The sequence below is a fragment of the Gymnoscopelus microlampas genome, assembly GCF_963454915.1.
Source record: "Gymnoscopelus microlampas genome assembly, chromosome: 18".
Lineage (NCBI taxonomy): Eukaryota > Metazoa > Chordata > Actinopteri > Myctophiformes > Myctophidae > Gymnoscopelus > Gymnoscopelus microlampas.
Genome location: NC_139955.1, coordinates 32,212,755 through 32,239,576, shown reverse-complemented (window position 1 = coordinate 32,239,576; position 26,822 = coordinate 32,212,755). Strand labels below are relative to the sequence as shown.

The 26,822-nt window shown below is 42.9% G+C and overlaps 1 protein-coding gene across 3 annotated transcripts in view; it reads right to left on the bottom strand.

Annotated features, from left to right (window-relative positions):
* The window catches only part of sec24b (SEC24 homolog B, COPII coat complex component), a 35,418-nt gene extending 16,411 nt beyond the window's left edge, over positions 1–19,007 (bottom strand). For 2 of the 3 annotated variants that reach the window (XM_084041613.1, XM_084041614.1), the window contains exons 1-12: positions 18,700–19,007; positions 17,059–17,769; positions 14,254–14,415; positions 11,034–11,183; positions 7,923–8,003; positions 7,271–7,434; positions 6,256–6,440; positions 5,382–5,484; positions 4,466–4,592; positions 4,156–4,265; positions 3,778–3,890; positions 1,541–1,659 (exon numbers count right to left, since the gene is read on the bottom strand). In XM_084041613.1, coding sequence (XP_083897739.1) covers positions 1,541–1,659; positions 3,778–3,890; positions 4,156–4,265; positions 4,466–4,592; positions 5,382–5,484; positions 6,256–6,440; positions 7,271–7,434; positions 7,923–8,003; positions 11,034–11,183; positions 14,254–14,415; positions 17,059–17,769; positions 18,700–18,802 — 2,128 coding nt within the window. In that variant the 5' untranslated portion in view covers positions 18,803–19,007. The remainder of the gene's footprint in view (positions 1–1,540; positions 1,660–3,777; positions 3,891–4,155; positions 4,266–4,465; positions 4,593–5,381; positions 5,485–6,255; positions 6,441–7,270; positions 7,435–7,922; positions 8,004–11,033; positions 11,184–14,253; positions 14,416–17,058; positions 17,770–18,699) is intronic. The other variant, XM_084041615.1, reaches the window with a different exon arrangement.
* Positions 19,008–26,822: the final 7,815 nt, after the last annotated feature.

Sequence of the window (26,822 nt, the reverse complement as noted above, 5' to 3'; positions counted from 1 at the left end):
CGTATATAGGAGCCACTAGTCGAATGCTGCACTGTTGGCTGGTAGTTTAAGTGCTCAAGCAGCCATTATGGAAGGTCATAACCATAATATGGTAACATTTACTTTCATTATTTTACAGCATGGCTCTTGTAGGAGGCTAGCCGTCTACAAATGGGCATGTCTGTTTGTCTGTGTCTGTCTGGGCCTAATCTCGCAAACGGGCTGGACCGATCAGTGGCAAAGTTCTTAATGCATGCTGACCAGGGAAGTATCTCCAAGCATTTGTTATCCCCGTCAGCTGGAACAGCCGAAGGCGGGGAAATGTTTTCAGCCCCTTGACAGCCTCTGTCCGTCCGTCTGTGAACAGCTAATCTCGGGACCCATCGGTGGCCCAGTAGCCTAAGGAAGAACCGCCACCACAAATGTTTCAAATCGGCCTCATGCTGGTGCTAGAACAGGCTGCTTAACATTTTGCCCTATAACTCTTGAACTGTATGATGTAAACCCTCCATTGGGGCTAGCCCCAATGGCATCTTTTAGGCTTCAAACATTAGTTGGTGTTAACAAATTAACCTTTTCTTTGGGGAGGATCAGTGCACAAACATGTGCCACTTGTTTTGAAGATGGGCGACATTGTGCCATTAGAGGTAAACAAACTTACGTCATTACGTGGGCTGCCTCTGTGGACATACCAGGGCTGAAGTGAGAAGTCATATGTTTGTTGATGATTTGTTAATGTTCGCAGTTTCTCCGTCTTTTAACATTGCCTGCCCTGTCATTAGCAACACTTTGCTAGAGATTCTAAGCTACCAGCTTGCATCACTTGTGGCTAGCGGCCGGGGCTGTGTTAAAATACCTCTCGATAGTATGATGTTCAGTTATTCCACCTCTGAACTCCTTCAACTGAATCAGCTAACCTTTTACAATACAGCCTCCATCTGGGATCGCTCAGAGATAGGAGTTTTAACCGATCCGTGCCCAGTTGAACCAATCAGCGGCAGCTCCGGGCGGGATCTTGGCGAGACGGGGTGTGACGCCATCGAGGAGTACCTGTACCATGTAGTTCTTTCACTATTCATCATGGCTGCTACCACCAACAACACTACAAGTTGCACAGCTACTATACGTCATGTAGACACGTCAATATGATTGGTTGGAGTTAGCACGCCCAGGCAGTGATAGACAGACGGTCCCATCCAATCACCTGCCAAGTAACTTGGAAAAAAGGGACCGCCCTCTTCAGCGGTTGGGCTATCGAGATCCCAGATGGAAGTAGGTTGTGAAACAAGTGTGTGAAGCAAGCTTCTTCCATCTGGCGGAGTCAGGTTAACTTAAACTTGCATCACCAGGCTTTCCATAGTAAGTGTGGAAAGCTTGGTTTCTATTTACTGCTCAGTGCTCAGATCCAGTATAGATCCCGCCTACTGGTCTGTTCATTTACAAACACATACAGTACCTGCACAGGGTCAATTACTCAACTGGCTCTAATTGACAGTCCACAGCATTTGCAGGACTGAATGCAGTTACCATTGTTTTAGTAGTTCAGATAATGGACACATACCATCGATGTCTGACACCACCAGCATCTGCGGCCGTGACAGGCCATCCTGGAGGTTGTAGAAGTGGATGGTGCTGTCGAACGTCAGGAACCCCACCCTGGTCCGCGTATCCCCAGGCAACCTGAGATTCACACAACATGGTGTAAGGGTTACAACAGTGTTTTTTTCATTTATTTATAGCTAAAGTAGCTGGTCTACGAGCTTGTAGCTTAGGTTAAAAAGATCACACCCAGTGTGAAGTGAGCGGTGATATTTATGAGTTATTAATTTCATCATGCATCTCGGTAGCCAATCACAGCACGTCCTGCGAAGTGACGTGGTTACATTTTTTACATTATTATTAATTTCATCATGTGTCTCGCTAGCCAATCACAGCACGTCCTGCTGGGTGTGATTGTTTTTAGCCTATGGCCGTGTTTTCCACAGCATGCCGTCACAGCGAAAGACAAATTTTCACAACGGAAAGAAAAACTTTCACCACGGATGGGTCCTAAACCCTCTTATAGGAGCGGTTGCACCGCTCAAAACACACATGTATAACTTCCTGTATAGTTGTACATATTGCAATATTACTGTGCAATTGTCAAAAACCCAAGGCACACCTGGACTTGCCTCAGAGCTTGCCTGGGAACTACTGTTTTACAATATACATGTGGATAAATTCTATCTAGCTATTTGAGTCATCGTCGAACAGTTGCAGCAACAACTGTTCTTTATAAGATGCACACTCCCAGCTGTCCAGTGGATCTCAAAGCACTGCTACCTCAAGCTCACATCCCAGGTCGTATCACCCGAAAATAGATCTACACACTCACAACGCGTCTGCGACGTGTTGTGGGTTTATTGATCGGTTATTTCCGGCAAAGTGGTTTGGTGTACAGGGAAAAAAGAGCAGACCAAGTACCGAACCAAAGGTCAAGTTTACAATGTATCGAGGGTTTAAGTCGTTAAATGTCTGAAACACAAGTTTAACATGTCTGAAAACACACATTTAACATGAATCCAATATGTACTGGGGGTCCCTGCTTCATCTCTCTCTCGGCTAAGGGGTCCTTGGTGTAAAAAATGTTGAAGACCCCTGTGCTAGAGCACCCCCCCCCTTTTTTTTTTAACAACAGCACAAAGATTTTCATAGATTTAGCCATTTAATATGGCTCTCAAAGTGCACCAGATCTTCTGGGTGAGCCTGCCCCCCAGACCACCCGAGAGGGTCCACCCACCAAAGTCTCACAAAATCCTGTGGGAAACTGTATTTTTATAGCCTGCATTAGAGTGAACTTTATCCTAAATTAAAAAGTATTGACTTCAGAGTGTGGTTAAGATGGGGAAGTAGGATGCTGTCCAGATAACAGAATTGCAGGCCAGCTTTCTGTCGCAGCTTGTTCTCTGTGGTGAGGGGGACAAAGGAGATGAAATATCTTCCTGAGAAACGGACCTGGCAGGCATTTATAACAAGTGGTTTTGTTTCCTTCCACATTTTGCTTCTTCAAACAGGAAGTGCGTAGTTCACCCCTCTTTATATGTGTTCCTTTATTGAGACAGACAGAGAGGGGTCGGGACTGCGGTAGGATTCACCTCTAGGGTCAGTTTGGCGTTTGGAGGGAAGTGTGTGTTAATCCCTTATAGCAACAAGCACTAATTTCTTATCTTATCTAATCAAAATAAAATATTAAAACTACAATACACAAGGGGGCAAAGTCGGTAGCGCTGTCGCCTCACGGCTAGAAGGTCCTGGGTTCGATTCCAGCCAGGGACGCTGTGGGCGTGTTCTCTCCTCCGCATCATTAGTGCCCATACCCTAGGTAGGGTTGGCGAAAGGGCCTTTCTGTGTGGAGTTTGCATATTCTCCCTGTGTCCCCTAGGGTAGGTACCCTTGCAAAAAACATGCAGTAATCCTGGTCTCTATACTGCCTCCCTCTGGTCAGCCGGGGTGCATGATGGAGGGGAAAGGAACTGGTTGAAATAACATGTTCCTTCCCCACGCTACGTCCTACCAGGGAAACTCCCCCCTGTCAGGTGATAAGATGGATATAAAAATAAAATAAACTACAATACACATTTCTTTTATTAATTGATGCTTATCCCGGGAACCTCCTTCATAATCAACTGGTGTCCAAGAACCAACCAAGGAAGTCAGCCAGAACCAACTGGCCAGTGAACCATATAAGTGACTAAATACGAGAATGAATAAATGTAAACATATGAAAGGAAGGAATACACTACAGAGTGGCACACTTACTTTTCTAGGTTTTCCAGTAATGTTTCACAGAAGTACTTCAGATAGCCCGCCTCCACAGCATTGTGAGACACGTCGAACACAAACAGGTAGACTGCTGGAGGAGGGGGCCTCAACTGAACACACACGGTCACAGACAATCAAGTTAGTAAGCATATATAACAGAAGATGCTCTGAAGATATAATATGATGAAGTACAGTATTCATTCACTGTATACCCATGGCATTTTACAAATTAAATGAGCCCCACTGTTTTTTATTCTAACTCAGATAAACACACAGCGTTTGCCACACAAGTGTGTGACTGGTACTCCCTCTAGTGGAGAAATACATTAAATGCTCAAAAGTGCAGTTTCTTTTAGAGAGGAGGGGAGAGCTCACCGTGTAGTCTGAGGAGGCAATAAACTCAACAGTAGAGTTCTGGACCTCGGGTCTCTTGTGCGGCTCACCATAACAGCGGGTCACTGGGTTGTACATGAACTCATCTGGAACTGAGGCAGAGGGGAAAGAAACACCAATATTAATAATACATCTGAGCAGAGGACAGAAGAGCAGAACATTTCACTGAGATCTCTGGTTTAAATATAACAGCAGGGTGGTAAAGAGAGGTTGGACGATGTATTTCAATAAATCAAATAAGCAAATAAATGAATGAGTGGGTGCTATTATATGAGATGGGGGTCGTACGTACCATCGTTTATCCTGTAGCAGAGGTTACACTTCCACCGGCGCTGGTCCAGGAAGGAGACAAATGGATTGATGTATGTTCGGCACGAGCGACAGCGAACGATGGTGCTTGACGTGATCACCGGTAAGTTCTGCAAAGGGGCGGGGGGGGGGGGGGGGGGGGGGGGGCAGATGACATTGTGAGTCTTACTGTATGGACCTAAGCATTTCATATTTCATGTTTTGTTTTGAGTTCACCGAGTTCATCTCATGAACCCCCTTAACACACTGAGACCTGAAGCCGATTCTACATGTCTCCTAAATCTCAACAGTATTCTGAAAAACGTATGTTTCTATATCAGTGGTTCTCAATCTTTTTCATGTCAAGGACCCCCAAAATTATACTTATTTGGCCGCGGACGACCATCAAAATATTTTGTTCCAGGGACCCCCAGAAGCAAAGATTTGAGTTAAAAATGTTCGCTTTAAAAATATATATATTCAAAGATTTGCACACATTTTCACGATTTTTCAAAAATAGCAGATGTACAAGCTCATAGCCGCGCTATGCCGCGCTATGAGCTTGTATATCTGCTATTTTTGAATAGCCCAAAGTGTAAAATAATGCTTTTTAGCTCAAATCAAAAAACGACACAGTTCCAGGGAGTTTACAGGGAGAGATATTTTTCCATTCATCTCTAAAGTGAAGGCTTTGTTTGTGTTCTCCAGGAAACGTGGTTGGATTGTTTACAACTGTAACCTTTTTTCTGACCTACTTCTCTGTCATGCGCCTGTAACTGCTACTCCTAAGGGTTTCTTCTAAACTTTTGCCAGCTTCCTTCTTGTTCAACTCTTTTTTTTACCAACATGTTTTGTAGAATTAGGCTCACAACATCAATGAGGGGTTGGAGTCAGTCAGCGGGGAGTCAGTGGGTCTTTACCTGGAGGTCTCTGAAGGGGTGGAGGAGCAGTCCCAGGGGAAGCCTGGCCTTGTTGAGCAGTGCCTGTGTCTGGGGAACACTGGTCAGGGTACACCTGAACGTACTGTGGAACAGAGACATGCAAAGATTTTCATATTCTTCATAAGATTCACTTCACTTTCAACCAGGCATTCAAGGCTTTCATGGACAAAATGGGAGATTTTTAACCCATTAAGACCGGGAACGCATCTGTGGCATTTTATAGATTTCTTTGGCTATTAAAAAAAGTGCAGATATACAAGCTCAAAGCGTGGCACTCGGTGCCGCGCTATGAGCTTGTAGAGACAAAAAACAAATTATTGCGAAAATGTGTGCAAATCCTTGAATACCGTATATATTTTTTAAAGCAAACATTTTTAACTCCGATCTGTGCTTCTGGGGGGTCCCTGGAACAACATATTTTGAGATAGGGGTCCTTGACATGGAAAAGTTGGAGCACCACTGATATAGCAACATACTGTTAGGATTTAGAAAACATTTTTAGATATGTAGTTGGCCGCGGACGCCCATCTCAAAATGTTTTGTTCCAGGGACCCCCAGAAGTTAGTTACAAATGTTGGCTTTAAAAAATACATTTTCAAAGATTTGCACAAGATTCAAGATTTTTCAAAAATAGCAGATCTAAAACTTTGTAGCGCGGCACAAGCTTGAATATCTGCTATTTTGGATAGCCAAAGACATCTTAAAATGACACAGATAAGTTCCCGGATTGAATGGGTTAAGATACAAGTAAGAGTTAAAGAGAGTGTACTACAATGATATAAACCCCCCCCCCCCCCCCCCCCCCGATAGATAATAATACACGGTACCCTCTCCCACCAAACCCTCAACTCACTGTGGGTTGCAGTTGGCCTTCTTGAGCTCAGGGCTGAGGTTGGGCTCAGGGGCTTCCAGGGGTCTGGGGGGCAGCAGGTTCCTCTCCTGCAGCAGGTTCACCGGCCTCAGGGCCTCCATCTCCAACTCTGGCACCCCACTGAGGCCCCCCAGGGCCGTTGACAGCTGGGACAGGTTAGGGAATGGCTGGGGAAGGTGGGAGAAAGAATAGAAACATGAACTCCCTGTGGATTCATTAACTAGCAGAGAGGCACCTACAGCAAGAACCGTGAAACATTGATAAAGAAAAAAATGGGGAAAATAAAGATTTTTAAGTATAACTTTCTAGTCAAGGTTTTACTCTAAAACAGAAATGAATTCCTTGAATCTAGATTATTACTGTAGTGATAGCAGAGTATTTAATAAATTATCAGCACAAAGGAAAAATCCAACCCCAGTCACCACAGTGGTAACCTCAAGGAAGCCCCCCACCTTTCCACTTTCTAACAGGACGTAGGAAATTAACACAATTTGGGAAGGTGATGTTTGGCCAATCCAAAATGCAGGTACATACATTTTGTGGGTGATTATATGCTGTAGTTGTTGCTTTATATATACTATATATTAAAGTGTACAATTTAGGCATTTAGCAGACGCTCTTTATCCATAGCGACTTAGCAAGGTAAACACATACATCAAATGCATAGAAAATGTTTTTCAAGAAGGAGTTGCCCCTGAAAATGTAGTTTATTAACCTGAACCACTAAATATAGCAATAGCGAGGTTTGTCTCTCTTCTACATGATTTCAGGGGCATGTTGAGATCGTAGACAGCGTTTTTTCCATTCCTCCATGATGCTGCACTCCTGCAAAACCATTTGATTTGAGCTGATGTCTGACACTTAATTTATACTCCATAGCGTAATTGTTTTAAAAAAAAAGAACTGATCTACAAACGAACAACGCGTCGCACTGCGTGTTGGTTATTTTTGGCAAGCGGCACCATTGTATTACAGCGTAATATAAATTAGGCTTTACCTGGGAATACTGCTGGTAGCTGGATTGGCCGTAGTCTTCAAGGGAAGGGGAGGAGTCAACGTGGGAAACGGGCCGCTGCTGATAGGCCGGCTGCATATTGGGGTAACCGTAGCTACTGTAGGGTGGGGCCTGGCTGGCCATGTCATTTGAGGGAGGCATGGAGTCTGGAGGACAGAGGGATGGGAGAGACAGTGTGTGTGTGTGTGTGTGTGTGTGTGTATGTGTGTGCGCGCGTACACGCGTGTGTGTGTGCGTGTGCGTGTGCGTGTGTGTGTGTGTGTGTGTGTGTGTGTGTGTGTGTGTGTGTGTGTGTGTGTGTGTGTGTCGTAGGACAGACAGGAGAGTGAGAGAATGAATGACAGCAGAAGATAAAGAGACAAAGAGAAAAAAGTAGGTCATTTAGAATCTGCTGGAAGCCTCGGTCTACTTACAGTGCATGTTTATAATGTGATAATCACACGTGCTAACATGAGTTTGAGATTTTAACATTATGAACAGTGTCTCTCATTCATACCAGATAACATGCGCATATTTACACACACAAGTCCCAGTGTTTCAGATGGGGATGATGAAAGTGCAAGGAACAGAATGTTTAGTGAATGGAGCATTGTTATGTTGTGATATATTTGTACTGCATGACTGGAGAATGCACCTGGGTAGCTGCCTCCTTCTAAAGAATCATAGCTGTTAGGCACCGGAGAGGCACTACCAGTAGTAGAGGAGGAAGTACCACCTGAGAGAGAGACAGAGAAAGAGAGAAAGAGAGAGAGAAGGGGGGAGCAAATGAAAAAGGTTAACATAATTAAATGATGAGCATGGCAGCAGTGGAGGAAGTCTATTGGAAGGAAGGAGAGATGTGAGATGATAAAAAAGGAACGAAAAAGGAGGGGGGAAAAGCACAACAAATATGACAAACAAAGAGCAACTTTCAGTAATTTGAACATCAACTCTGTGGTGCCCCCCAGGGCTTCAGCACAGAGTGGAAGGGCAAACACTGGGGAGCTGAAGAGAGGGAGTGAAGAACAAGATGAAAGACTGCACTTAGTGCTCAGATAGCTTAGGACCTGGGAAGATGCTGATACGAGGAGATAAATAATGTGCTGGGTAAAAGCCACACTCTCATCTTTCTCAATCTTAAGCTTTCAGTGGATCCTTGTGCTTGCTTAATCTGTCACTTGTATGCATGTGCACACATCTGACCCCTCTCCTCACCTCCAATTACAAACACGGCGCATTAACACACATAGTACATACAACCTGCACCTTTTTTATGAAGGCCCTCTGAAGCAGACAGACAGGCACACACACAACGGGGCAAAGGGTAAGGAGGGACTTGAATGAGTACGTTAATCTACTGGGGCCACATGGAGTAGAGCACTTGCTGAGAGTTGATTGGTAAGAGTGGGATCCAATTATCTCATGCTAAATCTGACCAACCAACAGGCAACCCTGATGGATTATCTCCGGTGGACATGAGGCTACGAGGACAACTGACCAACAAAGCCTTGAGGTTGCAGACATTGCACAAGTAGTGAAACCGTAAAAATTACTTTAAAAATAATTAAATTACTACAAAAGAATAACACCAAGGTGCCACATTTACACCAGTGGTTCCCAAAAGGTGTGCCTTGGGATTTTTTGACAACCACAAATAAATTAGAAGTATATCACTACTTTGTGTGACCTCAAAAGCACCACTTTCCCTATACAGAGGAAAGTTATATACCCTAAAAAACATATTTTAACCACTTTCAAATCTGTGGTTATGTCATTATAGGTGCAAATTGTATTTTATTGTTTTATTTTTGCGGGAAAAACATTGCATCGCAATGTGTTGTAAGCTTGTAGATCTGTTATTATTGGTGTGCCTTTAGATTTTGAATTGCCTCTTAGTGTGCCTTGGGCACAAAACGCTTGAAAACCACCGACATACATGTTAAGTGGTAAAACCTTATATTGCTTCACTGAGGCAAACAACGAACCTAATGCGTTGCATGGGGCAGTTTAAAACTTTGCGGTACAAATACGAAGAATTAGACACAGGGGAATGAATATCTTGTGATTTCTCACAACAGAGGACCCACAAGTACGTAATGACTGAAGCACACAGGGGAGATTGAGCACAGGGAAAAAGTCTAAAGCTAAAAACATTTCTTTTATTAACAGCACAGTGGTAATGAGCACTAGCAACCCTGACAGGTCTTCGCCCAGGCTCCCTGTAGGGACAAGTGTACGCACACACTGAGCCTGGATTCAATGGCATTGGCAGGGGAATGCTATATTTAAAAAGGCTGTTACAGCTGCTTGGGGAGAGTCATTATTATCTGCACCTTCTGATTAACAGCACATTGGAGATATCATGTGAGAATGACAAACAGTAGAATGCTGGATGCAGGCACGCAAACTGGCTAGGGGTGAAAAAGGTGAGATGGATCTCTACACATGAAGAGGTAAATCGTTATATTGAAGCAGGGAAAAGACCCGCTAGGGGGAATCCAGGGGGATGTCCTGTCTGGGTAGAAAGCCTCTGGCTGCACTGTGTCATTATGATGATAGACTTGCATGTCAATAATCAAGAGAAACAAGAGGGGTTTATTTGTCACCTTACTCAAACAGGTACGAGCAGCGAAATGTTGGTTTTGCAAATGTGCCAGAAAAGCACGGCTGCCCTTGTTTGCAAAGTTTTTTCTTTGTGGCAGAGAATGCACTTTTCATGACCTTTTTTCTATGCTCATGACCTCAATTTCAATCTTCAATTTCAGCCATGACCAGGACCAGCTGCACTTAATCCCTGCATCTACCTGCTTCACTGCAAAAGCATTATTCTCCTAAATCACTCATTCTGAAAGTAAACCATAGGACATTGCATTCGACAGTTGATTTCCGTGCATCAAAATGCTGGGGACCCCCTAGAACCCCCTCAATGACCCATGGGGGTCCCCAGACCGCACTTTGACAACCAGTGTCCTGGTATAATGATTGCTTTTTTTCACTCAGCCACCATAGATGAATTGCTGATTGTTGGTAATTAAAGTGCACTGCAGCAGAAGACAGATCATTACCCAGAGCTTTACTGGGTGACTTAGCAAGGAAGCACTGACACACATGCTAAGTGAGGAATGGATGCCCACTCATGCATTACAATCCCGCTGTCTGCATTTCAATTACATTTCAAGCATTTAGCCGAGGCCCCTATCCAGAGTGAGCAGGTTCGGTGTCCAGCTCGGGGACAAGTTCTAAAAGACACATTGGGACCCTTCTGTTATGATCACCTGACCCCCAAGGAGATGAGCAGATTCTGCAGCATCTAGGACAAGTAGGCAGATACTGCAACTTACCCCTCATTTGTCTGAAAGACAAGGTTTTGGATAAATTCAAAGTGCCCAGTGCACACAAATTTAAAAGATTCAAAATGACATTGATTGCTGTGAGGAGGAAAAAAGATGAGCAAGTCGCTAAATGCTGGAAGGCTGTGGAGCAGGGAAGAAGGCAGAAATGGAGGACAGAGTCACGATTAGTCCAGTAGAGAAAGGGGTAAGGAGGGGATGACAAATGGAAAGCCAAATCTAGTATTGGGGGGTGCCAACAGATGGCCATTAGACACGGATACAGAGATGAATGACAGTGATCACAGGTGCTCGCGTGTGTCAAGAGTGGGGATGTAAATATAAACAGTAAACACAAAGTGCAAGCGCGATGTTGGAAAGATGGGGTGACTGGGGGACGGGTGGTGGTGGGGTGGTGGTACAAAGCTAAAGCAGACCTGCTTCCTCATCCTCATCCTCATCATCGTCATCATCCTCGGAGCTGGATGACGATGGGGCTGCTGCTGGGGCTGCTGCTGCCTGGGCCGAGGCGCTGCTGGCAAAGCCTGAGCTAGCTCCACTGTTAGCAACATATCCGTACTGCAGGCCTGTTGGGGAGAGGGTGGGGGGTGGGAGAGGTACAGAACACAACTGTCAAAGTCTACGATGGAGTTGGTGCGGTGTGTGAGGAGGAAGTGACGTGGCGAGTCAGTACAGGGGCACCTGGGGGCCGTAACACCCAGAACTAGCCGAGCGGGTTGTGTGTCAAATGGCAGTATTCACCACTTGCTACAGTTTTTTGTTAGGATCGAGAAGAGTCTGGCTGGTCACATGCATGTAGATTTGTGTGTAAAAGAGCAAAAGGTGTGTTTGGTCAGCTCACCTCCTGTGAGCATGACAATAATTCCCACAGTCGAGTCTACAAAAGCAGCTGAGGAGCTACACATCTAAAAATGGGACAGACCTAGATGTTCCTTTCAACACAGCCATAGCAGATAACACAAAACCCAGGTGTTTTAAAGAACAGAAACAGGTGTCTCTCAAGTTATACTGTACCAACTTGCTCAACCTTTAACACAGGAAAACCTCCAACACTGCTCTATGGTGGATTGCTACAGTGTATATTAACCAAATGTTTAATTTAAAAGAGAATTATAATGTTAGGCAGTATTAATAAATGGTAGGTTTATAAATTATAACAAAGTCAAGGCAATTGTATTTGTACACATTTTATGTAGAGTATGTGAGAGTATGAGAATACTCTTTATGAGAGAGCAAAGTTATTTTGAAATCTATACTCGTTTGGGACAAACTAAATCTGTAATTTCAAGACCTTACTGTATTATATTTGTTTTGAATGCCAGGTTAATGCATAGGCATTATGTAGGCACTACTGCATGTGAAAATGCACCTAAAAAAACAAAAGAAACATTGTTATTTAATCAAACATATGTTTTAGGTTCTAGTATTGTCATTGTATGTAATTGCCTAGATCCTATATACAGTAGTTGTCTATCCTCCTTTAACTTACTGTCTTACTAATACTGGCGTATTTGTATTGGGGTGACCCATGCCTCCAGTTCCTCCTTTGCCTAGTGTTTCAGTCACTCCCAACTGTTGCTTTCCACTCAACTCACTGTGCTTTGAGCTACTAGGTGGTGAGTTGCCCTCAGATCACATTCACACTGGCAATGTGCTACTAATATTGTTGACATGAATTTGACTAGTCCATCATCACTACAGAAAAAAAACGGACCATCATTATTACAATGAGCACTTTTTTTATATGGGCATCTTGTGGTAACCTAGGCTATAAAATCACATAGCCTACTAAACAGCCATTACCTGTTTGAAATATGCCTACTAAACAGCAATAACCTGTTTGAAATATGCTGTAAATGCTTGAGCGACTTTGTATATGCTCATTTTTCGTAGTACTGATTTGGCCAGAGACCAGCCATAATGGTGCATCTTTATAGACTACATACATGTAACTTGTGGTTGTAGAAAATACGCCCATACACAGTATATGCATTTTTTATGTGAACATAGCCCTTTCACAACTTCAAGCTTTATTACATTACCTACAGCGGTTTCGTTTCATGTTGAAGCCGCAGTCTATTATAGGCTTGATGAGCAAAGACTCTCTTATCTATTGTAGGCACATTATATACATAAGAATGTTGTTTTAACTGTCAAAAACGTTACCTTGTAGGCTATTTGATCGCACTGTGACTAAGTAGGTCATGTAACGTCATTACATGCAATATTATGATTTGTGGAATCTGATGAAGTTCAGTCAAACGGTTGAATTTATTCTGCCACTGTAACATTATCATAACATATTACACGAGAGGGTGTGTGTTATCGTGATTATTGGCACGACAGTGACAGTGGTCAGGAATGAGGCAGAGCAAAGTTCCGCAAACATCACTGAAGTGCCAATAATCACAATAAAGCCACTCTCAAGTGTAAAATTGCGAATATACGGTTACCAAACATCAAAATAAAACATATACAAATTCATTCATATTGTGGGGCATTTCGCTCTCAAAATAACAACCTTTCTGCGAATGTCATCTCTCCGTAATCCTGGAAATACATGGGGTCTGAGTCGCTGTTTACTCAGCCAGTACAGACCCAACATTGAGATGTGCGTGCGCTAGACAACTTTTCCCAAACTGAACACACAGAGAAACAAAACTGTTGGCTCAATCTCACTCATGATATTCAATAGAAATTCGAAAAGATTGCGCCAAAACCCTAACCTTTAACTTCACATAAACTATGCCTAAACCTAACCTCACAAACACTATGCCTAACAGAAAGTATGCCTAAACCTAATCTCAAAACCCCGTCCACCTGGGCAAAACACTGGGAAAAGAGAGAGTCTGTTGTTAGGCCAACCAAGGACAGACTATGTCCCATAGACTGGAAGGACGACTGTTTTGCAATCCATTGCCAATGACATACAGTAATAGGTCTGGTCCAGGGCCCAGACAAAAATGAGGGAAGCCAGAAAGAAATAGCCCATTCTTCATTTTGCTAAAATACAGCACTAAACAAGGACACATGTAAATTCAAGAAACCGTTTAACATGCTTGCATTACAGGAAGTCATTATCAATGAAAGCCATTACCAAACCACTAAACAAAAAACAAATTCTTGTGTCACCTATTTAGAGTCATTGGGCCTCATTCATGAAACTCTGTGTGTGCACAGCCTTGATTTGTGTGCGTACACAGGTGTATCAAAGGATGACTGTCGGTCATTCGTAAATTGAATGTGCATGCCTGTGTGAATCATTTGCATAGTCATAGTGCAATGCCCTGTTTCACTCCATCAAAAGGCATGCAGAATGAAGTGCCATGTGCAACACGCAGAGGAAAGCCCTAATTATACTCTGCTGAATGTCTCTTGAATATAGTCCAAGGGACATACAATCTAGTTCAACTATGATGGTGTCGCTTGCCATAAAAAAAACTGATCTATAAGCTGACAACACTTTGCATTGCAAAGTGTTGTTGGCTTGTAGAACTTGCAAAGGTTTTTGCAAGTGATTCCCACCTGCGATGGAGCATAAAGCCTAATTCATACTATTTACAAATATACAATATGATTGTCACGGTATGCTTTTTACATCAATCATTGTCCCTCTGTCTTTTCTTTGCCTTTTACCTTGGTGGTGTCCAGGAGAAGAATGTCCAGAAGTTGAGGGGGTCCCTGAGTGGGGTCTGTCTCTGTCTGTACCCACACTGCTGTGTTTCACCCCTCCGTAAGGGTCATAGGTCACAGAGGCCTGGTGGCTTTGGTCATAGTGTTGGTGACCTGTGGTTTGGGCTGTGGGAAAGGCAAGCAAAAAGAAGGAAAAAAAAAACAATCATGCACTTAATAGTGTACAAAATGAATGGGAGAAATGTTTTACAAAACCTTGAAAACTTTGACAGTCGGCAATGGAAGAAATAGAAAATTTGGTATGGGACAGAACCTGTAACCTTTTAGTAACTGGATGATCGCTGTAAACACTAAGGCACACTGGGACAAATCTCAGATGACAAGCAGCCAGTGGTTAAGATCTGCTGTATCTGAGAGTCTGAGAGTGCACCTATAACTCTGCTGGCTCAGGATCAAATCCCACTAAACCTTCTCTCCTGTGCCTCTCAGCTTTGACATAGAAGGAAAACACTTAAGTAGAGGACTACACATTCTCCTCTATGGGTAACAAAATTAACACCCACCAACATCAATCGCAATCGCTGGTGAATTACAGAGACTAACTAGCCACACTGACATGTAAAAAACAAAGGAGCCAACTTCCTGCACTTTTGAATTTGCATACAATAAATAGCTTCCGTTTTGTCTGTTGGTGATTCTGCCTAGCGCTACTTTCTTTAAAGCGGTTCAGCCGCTTATACTGTATTGTGCGCGCAGATGTGTGTGCGTCCATAGTATGCGATATGTGTTGCTCATACAGTACATGACCATTCCAATGTGTAAATTCAAGCCATCTTACCGGGAGAGTGCATCCAGAAACAGTCCGCAAATGTACAATCATGGAAAATAAGTGGTAATAGGGAGAGTTGCGGTACCATCATAAGCTTGGTTTAGGGAGCCACGTTCCAAAAACACAATCCACTATGTGCTGAGCTTTCCTCAATCCAGGAATTATATGAGAAGTGGTGCATGGTCAAAGCTCAGCGTATCATTAAGGACAATCACCACCCCAGCCACAATCTGTGACACTGGCCAGGCAAGCTCTCAATTGCACTGAACACCCGATTGCTGAGCAGTTTCTACCTGGCTACCATCAGACTGTTGAACAAGGCATGAACACTGCCTGCCACCAGGCTAAAATAGTTGCCTTATGTTGGTCTAGTCTCCCTATGGTGGATTACCTTCACACTTCCTTATGCAGATTTTACCTGCCGTGGTTTCACCTGAAGCAGATTTAACTATGTGAAAAATGTTGCACAAACTAGACTATTGAACAGCACCTTAAGAACACTGTACCTGCTGCCACTTTTATTTCACCCAGCTTCATGGCAGCATGTTATGTACACACCAGCATATTATGATGCTAATGTTCGAAACATCATGTATGATGCACGATAGTACCTGTTATATCTTATTTGTTTGTTTCTTTCTATCCTGCACTTCTTTCTATTTCCTCTTCTGCTCCAACTCTACCTCTATCCTCTCAAGGAATACTACAAAATAATGGAGCGCACACTAACAAAAGAATGTCGCCGACTTCTTTACACAAGTTGTTTTTTTTGTTATTGTAAAGTGACTTTGAGTACTAAGAAAAGCAGTGTATAAATTGGATGTATTATTATTCACCCACTTCTTTACACCTGTAACCCTGTGATGTGACAATAAAGCTTGTAGATCAGTTATTTTTGGAACATGTCACTAGGCAGGGAGCAGCTCTCACTGACAACTGTTTACAGAGGGGGTGCAGAATGCGTGCGCACACACACACACACACACACACACACACACACACTTACTTAAGGACTCATGAAATTGGAGGGCAGGCCTGCTTTTAGTTCACTCAAAATTATGCTATTCTTATTCTTAAAATGATGATATTCCATATCGTTTATGATGGTCATTGAAAATTACATAAATAGAGTATCATAAAGTAATACACTGTAGTATACAAGCTTAGTGGCCTTGTGGTTAGAGTGTCTGCCCTGAGATTGGGAGGCCGTTCATACCAAAGACTATACAATTGGGACCCAGTGCCTCCCTGCTAGGCACTCAGCATCAAGGGTTGGATTGGGGGCAAGTCCCTGTACTTGTACATCAAGCTGCCTCACGCTACAGAAACAGGTGATAGGCTCCTGCCTTATCGGCCACATGGCTCAACAAGGCTTACTTACACGGTCATATACTGAAACGCTATCGTTTTGGGCGGTAACAAATATGCCTGGCCCTGCCTTGTTCTCTGCCCCAATACAAGGAAATGGGGCATCCTGGTCATAGATATAGAAACCTAGATACCTCATTGGCCTCTGCAGTTCATTGTAGCGACTGGTATCTCAATACAAGGCTCTTCCGCAGGGCTGTTTGACTAACGACCAATCACATCGCGTTGACTACTGGCCAATCACAGCGCGTCTAACTGACTAGTTCCTGCGCGGCTGCCTCTTAAGAAAAGACCCGCCCCACCTGCCTTTGATTGGCCTACCGAACGCCCCCCTCTGTGACGCACGCGGAAGTTTAATTCCAGCTTGCCCTGCTGAAGCGGAAGGAAGTGGAAGGCTAGCCCTGCCAATGAGGTATGAGCCCTGCGGAACAAGGAAGCGCGCCCGAGATACGAACGTTTCAGAGCCGAAGGAGGCGTCTACCTTTATATGTCTATGATCCTGGTGGTTCAGCAAGTTAGTAGGCATCATGTGATCGAAACCAGTGTCCAACATCATCCCTTTGACAGATACATTTTTACTGTATATTTAAAAAAAAGCCTTAATACTTTACCTGTGCTCCCCTGGCCATTCACTGCCATTGTCGACTGACCGGGAGGAGGGGCCACACTGTACCCAAGCTGCACAGCTGTGGTAGAAGGGGCTGGGTGTGAGGCACTGCTCCCCAGGGGTTGCTGATGGAGGGGGGTGTTGATTAGGTTGGGCACGGTGCTACCAGCAGCGGTCTGGGAAGACCGCAACGTCCCATACTGGCTGCTACCAGGAGCCGATGGGTAAGAAACAATAGGATAGACAGGAGCGCCGGGACAGCTAGGAGGCGCTGGCACCAAACTGGGCTGCTGCTGCTGCTGTGTGTGGGGAGCATGGAATGGTTGCTGTCCATAGTAAGCCCCTCGAGTGCCATAGGGGGCCGGCTGCTGGAATGACTGGGGGTTAGGTTGAGCGTTTTGTGGCGGTGGAGGGGAAGAAATAGGGTTGGTGGCTGGGATGGTACCATAGGGATGGGCGGGTGGGGCAAAGCTTGGGGGTGCCACTGGCCCAGAGGGTGCCGAGGGTGCTATATTGGGGGCAACTTGGTGCTGAGGGAGGTGATGTTGTTGTTGTTGCTGGTTGTTATGATAGTAGTTAGCACTGTAGGCATTGTTCGTAAAAGGTGCCTTGTTAGGGGCAGGGGTGCAGTGAGCAGGAATGGTGGGCTGGCCTTGCTGTTGAGGCGGTGCTCCATAGTAGTTTGTAGGTGGATGCATGGACTTCTGTCCTGGTCCTGGAGGTTAAAAAGGAACACGGATGGTCACAAAATATACGCTTTACAGTTGTCCCACACACTTGACAATTAAATGTGAAGCAAAATGGTTAGTTTCCGAAATAACTCCATCACCAATTTGAACAACGTTGCAGACAAATTACATTTAACATGACACAGCTGCTATAACACAGTTGTTAATCTAACTAGTAATAGCGTTATTTTGTTACATGTCTGTCTCCCAGCTTCACTTGCATCCATCCATCCATCCTATCCTACTACTACAGTAACTTGACAGCAAAGCAGCAGCGATTAAGGCACATTTTTGTAGTAGACACACTGATAACTGTACAGAACGGATGATGACGTACAACCTGTCAAATATTTACTTACATTACCTCAGTTTGTGCTAAATTAGTAGCAAAATGCCAACAAGGCATACAAGCATACAGCTAACACTAGCAGCAAGCTAACTAGCCGAATACAAAAACGCTCGCCCCAAAACACAGTCGCCCCGGGGCAAATCCGTCAGTATTCACCTGGAATTCCTAAACGTAACCCCAGTAAACTTACCTACGCTAAAACTAACCTTATTCCTAAACGTAGCCTCAAGTGAACCTATGCCTAACCCTAAACGTATTTCTAGCCTTATAGTGTAGCAAATACAGGAGTACAAGGACCGCTGAGGGCGAGCGGTCGGCGAAAAGAAATGGGGGCGAGCGTTTTGGGGCGAGTCTTCAGGTTACCAACTAGCCGGGTGCACCAGCTAACACAGCTTTACTGTTATTGACAAGCTTAAGCTGTCGTTTAATTGCTATGATGCTCGGTGCCTCTGACCTGAACACAACAAAAACAGTCACTGTCTTAATAACAAAACATCTGACGTGCTTGGCATGCTAAGGTTAGCCATGTGGCTAATCCCAGTCACCATGGCCTGGATGGATGGATTACCGTTCTGATGATAAGGAGGCGCATCTCCTCCGTTGGCCGTTGAGTTTTGGCTGTAACTGTGGTTAATGGAGGTGTTCAGGTTGGTGAAACCCGGCGCAGACATGATGTCGCCGATCCGCCTGATCCTTTATAGCCACAGATGCACGGCTTCGGTGCGAAGACACATCAGAAGCTGTGTGTTGCCATCATCAACGATGCGTCGGGTGTTTATGTGTTGAAGTATTAGTATTAACCCCCCCCCGCAGCGTTCCGTTCGGGAAGCCCCTCGCCTTGTTGTCACAGTCGCCTCGGATGTTGAGGATGTTCCCAGCTTGGTTCCCACTTGGTGTTGCCAGGTTTTGCGAGAGAGATAAGCAACCAGGTCTATGAAAACGGATACAGGATAGGTGGGCACTATAGGGAGTGGGACATCTGGGCACCTCGATGTAAAATTGGCTATGTTGTTCATAATGTTAAAGCATTTAATATTTGAAAATGTGTCTTAAGTAATGTAAAGTATACAGTATGTGAACATACATACACAGTACATTATCAGACTTCATTTAATCCTTCAACTTCTTGTTCATGCCCCAAAATGACATACATGATATACAGGTTTTGTAGCAATTGTAGACATATTAGACCATAATTGTCGAGCCCAAAAGAAGGGAATATAGGCCACATGAGCACTTTAAACCTATATGCATCATCAGCTATTTGAAAATAGCCATCTCACAGCTTGTAGATCTGCTATTTAAAACAAAAACAATGTCAAAGTGACAAATGTGAATATTCTGAAACATTTTAACAACACAAATCTTGTATGGGGTGCCTGGCACAACATACTTTTAGATGTATTTATACATATGTATCTACACATTATATATTTCATATATAATTACACACCAACACAACAGCACCCATATTACAATGCAATCATATTGCAGTGCCACCATGCATATTACCAATGATGGCCTATAGATGATACATTCTACTAGTGATTATGGTCAACCTATCTCAAGACTTGATACTGCTGGCCTAGACTCACATTCCTTCATTTTATCAACATACTAGCTGTCCATTTCACAGGATGTTTCACCAGATGGCACCTGACCTTAGCTGACCTCTAGGAGCTGGGGCATTGTCTCTCCACATAGACATTACACCACTGGGGCGCGCGCGCACACACACACACACACACACACACACACACACACACACACACACACACACACACACACACACACACACACACACACACACAATCACACAACTCATACACAGAGAGCATGTACACCCACACACATGGATACATCATGTATACAAACACATACCAATAAGCACATCTACATTTACACACACATTTAGACATCCAGAACGCACATACATACATGCACCCTGGGGCCAAACCATGTATGTACATTCACATACATACATACATGCGTGCGCACGCACGCACGCTCGCGCGCACACACACACACACACACACACACACACACACACACACACACACACACACACACACACACACACACACACACACACACACACACACACACACACACACACACACACACAGTCCTAAAGTGTGTGTGATCCATCTATACACAAACACATAGATGGATCAGAGCACAGACACACACCACATGCAGAAACTTAAAAGACACACTGAGTATATATATCAGCCCCAGTCCCCAGATCTCCGTACTTTAGCTTTTTGGGAGTCTTGTTCTACCATGGAAAGTCCTGTCCGTGTATGTCCTTTCTCCTTAATAAAAGTAACAAAGGAGAAGGAATGTCTGGATTTTCATTTCTACCTCAATAAGGACAAAATACCACAGATGTGCACTTTACCACACCCCAAATAAGCAACTACACTTTAGAAACAAGCCCAAAAAATCGAAACCCGCAACTAGCAATCATTTACAAGCAACTTTACATCATGATTTGTGTGCATGGGGAACTCATTTGAAACAAGCTCAGTGCTTTTATGAGTCTTCCAGTTTAGTAGACCTTGTATTGTGAATTTGTACTTCCATGTACTGTTGTTCTCATGTCTTACTAAATAAAGTACATCAATCAATCAATCAAAGAAGCCCAACGTCGCTTATAATAAGCCGACATGGCAACACTGGTTCTTCCCAGTCAGTCAGCGTTGCACTGCGGTCCGCCAGCTCCAAGCTAAACACCTCACGTTGTTTTGGTGTTCTCGTGCGGGAGAAGTATTACGGTAATTGCGTTCTATGCCATGATAAGATTCATCCTTTTACGCCTCCCTGTGGATATGGTATGCATAAGCAGATGGTCATGTAACAGTTCTGTCGTGTGTTAGGCTTTATGTGAAAATATTTCTCATTTATTTTATTTTTTACAGTTAATAGCTTCTATTTATCCTCCCAGTGAGGACATAAACTGTATTGCCCCAGTGAGCCATAGTCGAATATTAGACGTCCGTTTTTTTAAAGACCTAAATTAGCTGGTCTAGAATCGGTCTATAATGTAGACCGAATTTAGCCGACTGAATTTAAAGCATTATTCCATAAATATCGATTAAAAAAAAACAACTGTAAGTTGCATAACTGATCACCAATTATTGGACAAAAACAATTTGAATAGCCATTGATCATTATACAGTATAGTTTAAATTTAGCCAAGATTTAGACGTTTAAATCAAAACCATATAAACATTTAGACCAGTTTTAAACCATGACATTTATTTTATTTTTTAGACATGTTTTTGAAAAAGGGTTTTATTAGGACGCTAACAGTATGTTTAGAAGTGATAATATCTCACTATTATCGCTTAAATAATGGCAGTTTGCATTAATGGTGATAGGCCAGTAATGCAAATAGTCCTTTAAAATATATTTCTATAACGGCAGTTCGCACTATTTGCGGTCGAGGACAGCCTAAATCAAAATAATCTCGACGTGACTGCACACTGCATAATTAAACGTTATTTCAAAAACACTGATTTGTGTATCAATGGTGATTGTGCAGAATTAACAGTCAACCTGTGAATATAAGTACAATGTCAGTCTGTGTGAGACAGTCTGTGAATAATATTTTATTTTATTTTAGGCAGCTATCTCCTCTGTGCCTTAATTGTCTGAAATTGCACCCTTCTACCATAATGGTATTAATTTAATTATTCTACCATATGAATCTGTCAATCATATTTATTAATGTAATTCACATTTTCACCCTTTATTCTCAGTAAAATATTTGATATGTCAAAAATATGTAGGTATTTTTTTATTTACTGGAGTATTTGCAATTTTCAGTACTTTTACTTCTCATCCATTACATCTCAGAGGCAAATATCATAATTTTACTCCACCACAATTATTTGAAAACTTTATACTAGTTAGGCCTACTTTGTAGATTTTGATTATTATCACTAAAGATACATTAACCACTTCAGCCCTATAAACATTGCCGCCATTTGAAAATAGCAGATCTACAAGCTCACAATGCGTTGCCACGCAACGCATTGTGAGCTTGTAGATCTGCTCAGTGTCCACTCTTCGTTACGTCACCGCCCACGCCCAGCGCAGGTGGCTTTGCGGGTGAGATCAAAGCCAGAGCGCCAGCAGCGTTTAGCCCCGCCTCACCCACGCACACACACACACACACACACAGAGCGGCAAATACGAACGAGCGTTTGTGACGCAGCTCTGTTTAATGTTTGGACGTAAAAAAGAGTGTTAAAAAGTTAACTAAACCACTCATAATGTAACATTATTCCACATGGACGTCGAGTAGAGTAACCAGGGAGGTGGAACAAGCTGTTAAAACGCTAAAACAAGACAATTATCTCCAAGCAGGTGAGTTTTTTTTTGATGGAATTGCGAGTAATTTCACAATTGCAACTAGTAGGATGTGTGAAGTGAATATATAATGTGTTTTATTGAGCTGTGTTTTATTAGGCAAAACAATGTAAAACATCACAATTACATTTATAATACTTTGTCTAAAAGGCCTTGTTTTTTTTCCATTGAGGTCCTTGGTATTCATTTCATGACAGGCCTAGTCAGTGCTGGAAAGTAACGAGTACATGTACTCAAGTACTGTAGGCTACTTTGAGTACAATTTTGAGATATATATATATGTTTTTACTTTACTCGAGTATTTCCAATTTGCAGTACGTTTACTTCTACTCCACTACATCCCAGAAATAAATATTGTACTTTTACTCCACTACAATTGTTTGAAAACTTTAGTTACTAGTTACTTTGTAGATTTTGATTATTATTACAAAACCTACAGTAGCCACTTAAGCCCTATATATATATTTCGGCCATTTGAAAATAGCAGATCTACAAGCTCACAATGCCTCGCGGTGCAAGGCATTGTGAGCTTGTAGATCTGCTCATACAGTAGCAGCCCGCTTTGCGGTGAGAGATCAAAGGGACAGCAGGTGTTTGCCGCCTCGCTCGCTCGCGCTCTCTCTCAAAGCAGCAAACACGACGTTTAATTGTTTTGCAGTAAAAAGACAGTTTAAAAGTGAACTTTAACAACTCCTAAAGTAACATTAGTCCACATGAACATGGTTATGGGTAAAGATATCAGTGTTTATTAGGCTGGTGAAGAGCAGGCTGTTTAAAACACAAGTGAATGAATTCTCCATCCAGACAAACAGGTGAGCAGTGATTCTCAACCATTTTAATCTCAAGAAGGACCCCCAGTTTGACATGCATTAGGCTACGGACCCCCATTTCATGCCATTTCTATCTCTGGGACCCCACTACTGTAAAATCTATGTTAATGTAACTCTGAGAGTGTACAAATTTACCTCTCAGAGTTACAGACCCATAAGGATCCATTTGGTTACATTTGTACACTCTCAGAGTTACAGACCCATAAGGGTCCATTTGGTTACATTTGTACACTCTCAGAGTTACAGACCCATAAAGGTCCATTTGTTCCTAATCTATCATTTAGCTGGGGACCCCCTGGAACTCCCTCAAGGACCCCTGGGGTCGCCGGACCCCACTTTGAGAACCAATACACTAGGCTGTGTATGTTGTGACTGGCTCTCGCTCACTTGAATTAATTATTTCTTTCTTTCTTTCTTTCTTTCTTTCTTTCTTTCTTTCTCTCTTTCTTTCTTTCTTTCTCTCTTTCTTTCTTTCTGTCTTTCTTTCTTTCTTACTTTCTTTCTGTCTTTCTTTCTCTCTTTCTTTGTTTCTCAGAGTGGAGACACAGACTGTGCTGAGGTCGTTCTTGTGTCCTAAATGCCCAGAAGACTGAGGTTCTCATAGTAGAACATCCTACCAGAACATCCAGCTCTAATGACTACACAGAGGTTATCTGGTGAAGCTACCTGAGGTTTCTTTGTGAGTTTTTCTTTTTTTCTTTACTTATACATATATATATATATATATATATATATATATATTATATTTCCAATTTGCAGTACTTTTACTTTACTCCACTACATCTAAGAGACAACTATTGTACTTTTACTCCACTACTATTTGCAAACTTAAGTTACTAGTTACTTTGTAGATTTTGATTATTACTAAACATATATTAAACACTTCAGCCATTTCGGCCATTTGAAAATGGCAGATCTACAAGCTCACAATGCGTCGTGATGCGACACATTGTATAAAAATGTTCGCTTTAAAAAATATATATATTCAAAGATTTGCACACATTTTCACGATTTTTCAAAAATAGCAGATATACAAGCTCATAGCGCGGCACTCAGTGCCGCGCTATGAGCTTGTAGATCTGCTATTTTTGAATAGCCAAAGTGTAAAATAAAGCTTTTTAGCTCTAATCTAAAAATGGTACAGATGCGTTCCAGGTTTTAAAGGGTTTTAAAGTGCATTTTGATGCCGACACCTTGTGGTGTCACACACACACACACACACACACACACACACACACACACACACACACACACACACACACACACACACACACAGACAGCTGAGTCAAATGACTAATTGACATCACCAGCTGGTTTGGAAGTGACAGATCAATTGTGTTGCAATGTTTCCTCTGTGTGCATAATGACATTTTTGCCAGACCCAGGGGGTCGGCCTACATGAGGCTTTGTCGGTCGGTCGGTCGGTCGGTCGGTCGGTCTGTCCCTCTTTTCCTCTGCACACACGTCATGCAAAGCCATCCAGATCTCAACCACTAGGGGTCTGGCAGTACCAGGTCTCCTGGTTCCCTTGTTAAAGCAACACACAAGGACTAAAAGGGTTTTAAATGTGTTTATTGAGGCTGTTGACCCTGTGAGGAAGTTAAATGATGTGTGGGTCACGTGTCTCTCCTCTGCAGAGCTGGTAGGGTAATCCTGTTGATTGGGAAAGGGCTGTAGAGCGTTGGTTCTCAAAGTGGGGTCCGGGGACGCCCAGGGGTCCTTGGGGGGTTCCAGGGGGTCCCCAGCAAAATATGTTAATATAGAATCACAATCATCTTATTTGTAACCACTTTAACCTTTTATACTTTGGCTATTTTAGAAAAATCGTGAATATTTGTGCAAATCTTTGAATATAATATTTTTTAAAGCAAACATTTGTAACTCAAATCTTTGCTTCTGGGGGTCCCTGGAACAAAATATTTTGAGATGGGGGTCCGCGGCCAAATACATATCATTTTGGGGGTACTTGACATGAAAAAGTTTGAGAACCACTGCTGTAGAGGAGGAGGGATGTTCATATTTGTATCATGTTTTGTCTTTTTATAATTTGTGAATGAACTGGGCCTGTGTGTGACATATTGTGGGATCTGTTTGGAAATTCCTTTATGATTAAGAGTCATTGTGTAGATAACATAATAGTTGAGTTAACCCATTCAATCCGGGAACACATCTGTGTCATTTTAAGATTTCTTTGGCTATTTTTGAAAAAGATATTGTGAAAATTTGTCAAATCTTTGAATATATATATTTTTTAAAAGCGAAAAGTCAAATCTTTGCTTCTGGTGGGTCCCTGGAACAACACATTTTGAGATGGGGGGTCCGCTGGTTCCTATTTGTCTCTCAAGCAAGGTGGTTAAGATCATTGAAGGCTGGCTGAGCTCGTTCATTTGGAGCAAGAGACGGCCCAGGTTATAATGATCAAAATTACAAGTTCTGTCTGTTCCTGAGGGTGGACTAGATCTTATAAAGTGGTATCAGGCAGCTGCACAATAGGCTCTATGCACAGCAGCCATATTGGGAATGAATTGGGCCCTTTCCTTACTTCCTTCACAGGTGTTGCCAATAATACTAATTAAGGCTCTGTTCCATTTAGTGTGGCACAGTAGTTGTCTTATTTTCAAGGACCCCCATAACTCTGAGAGTGTACAAATGGAACCAATTGGACCCTTACGGGCCCATTTGGTTACATTTTTACACTCTCAGAGTTACACACAAGGGGCCATTTGGGAACCAAAATGGAGTGTTTCTAGTGAGCCAACATGCACAATATCAGCACCCTGACCAGAATGGAACAGAGCCTTCATTAGTATCATTGGTAACACCTGTGAAGGAAGTACGCAAGGGGCCCAATTCATTCCCAATATGGCTGCTGTGCATAGAGCCTATTGCGGTTTGTAGCGGCCTGGTTAAAGGGTGACCAGCCTTCAATTTGGCTAGATATTGAAACTGCACAGTGTGATTGTCCTCTCCGGCATCTCTTGTTTCTTACAGACCCTAAAACAGTGAAGAAACTTTGTAAAACCCCAATTGTTTCCAACACGCTTAGGGCGTGGAGGGTGACGAGGCTCCTGGAGGGCCGAGCCAAAATAACATCACCTCTCACCTCAATTCAGGGGAACCCAGACTTCCCTCCTGGCCTTAATGACCCTGGGTTTAATTCTTGTAAAGATGGTGGTATAACAACATTAGGAAATGTGTCTGAGGGTCCTATACTCATGTCGTTTGATCAAATACTAGAAAAATATGGTCAATTTTTTCATATTTTTTACAGGTGAGGGATTTCATTCTCAGGCGCACACAACACTATCAACTAACATAGGTACCTCTCCAATTGAAAGAGCACTGACAATGGATTTTACAAGGGGTTTTATTAGCATTCTCTATGGCCCGTTAAGATCCAATGTGACTGTTAACACCCTGGATACTAAGAGGAACTCAGAGTTACAGACCCATAAGGGTCCATTTGGTTCCATTTGTACACTTT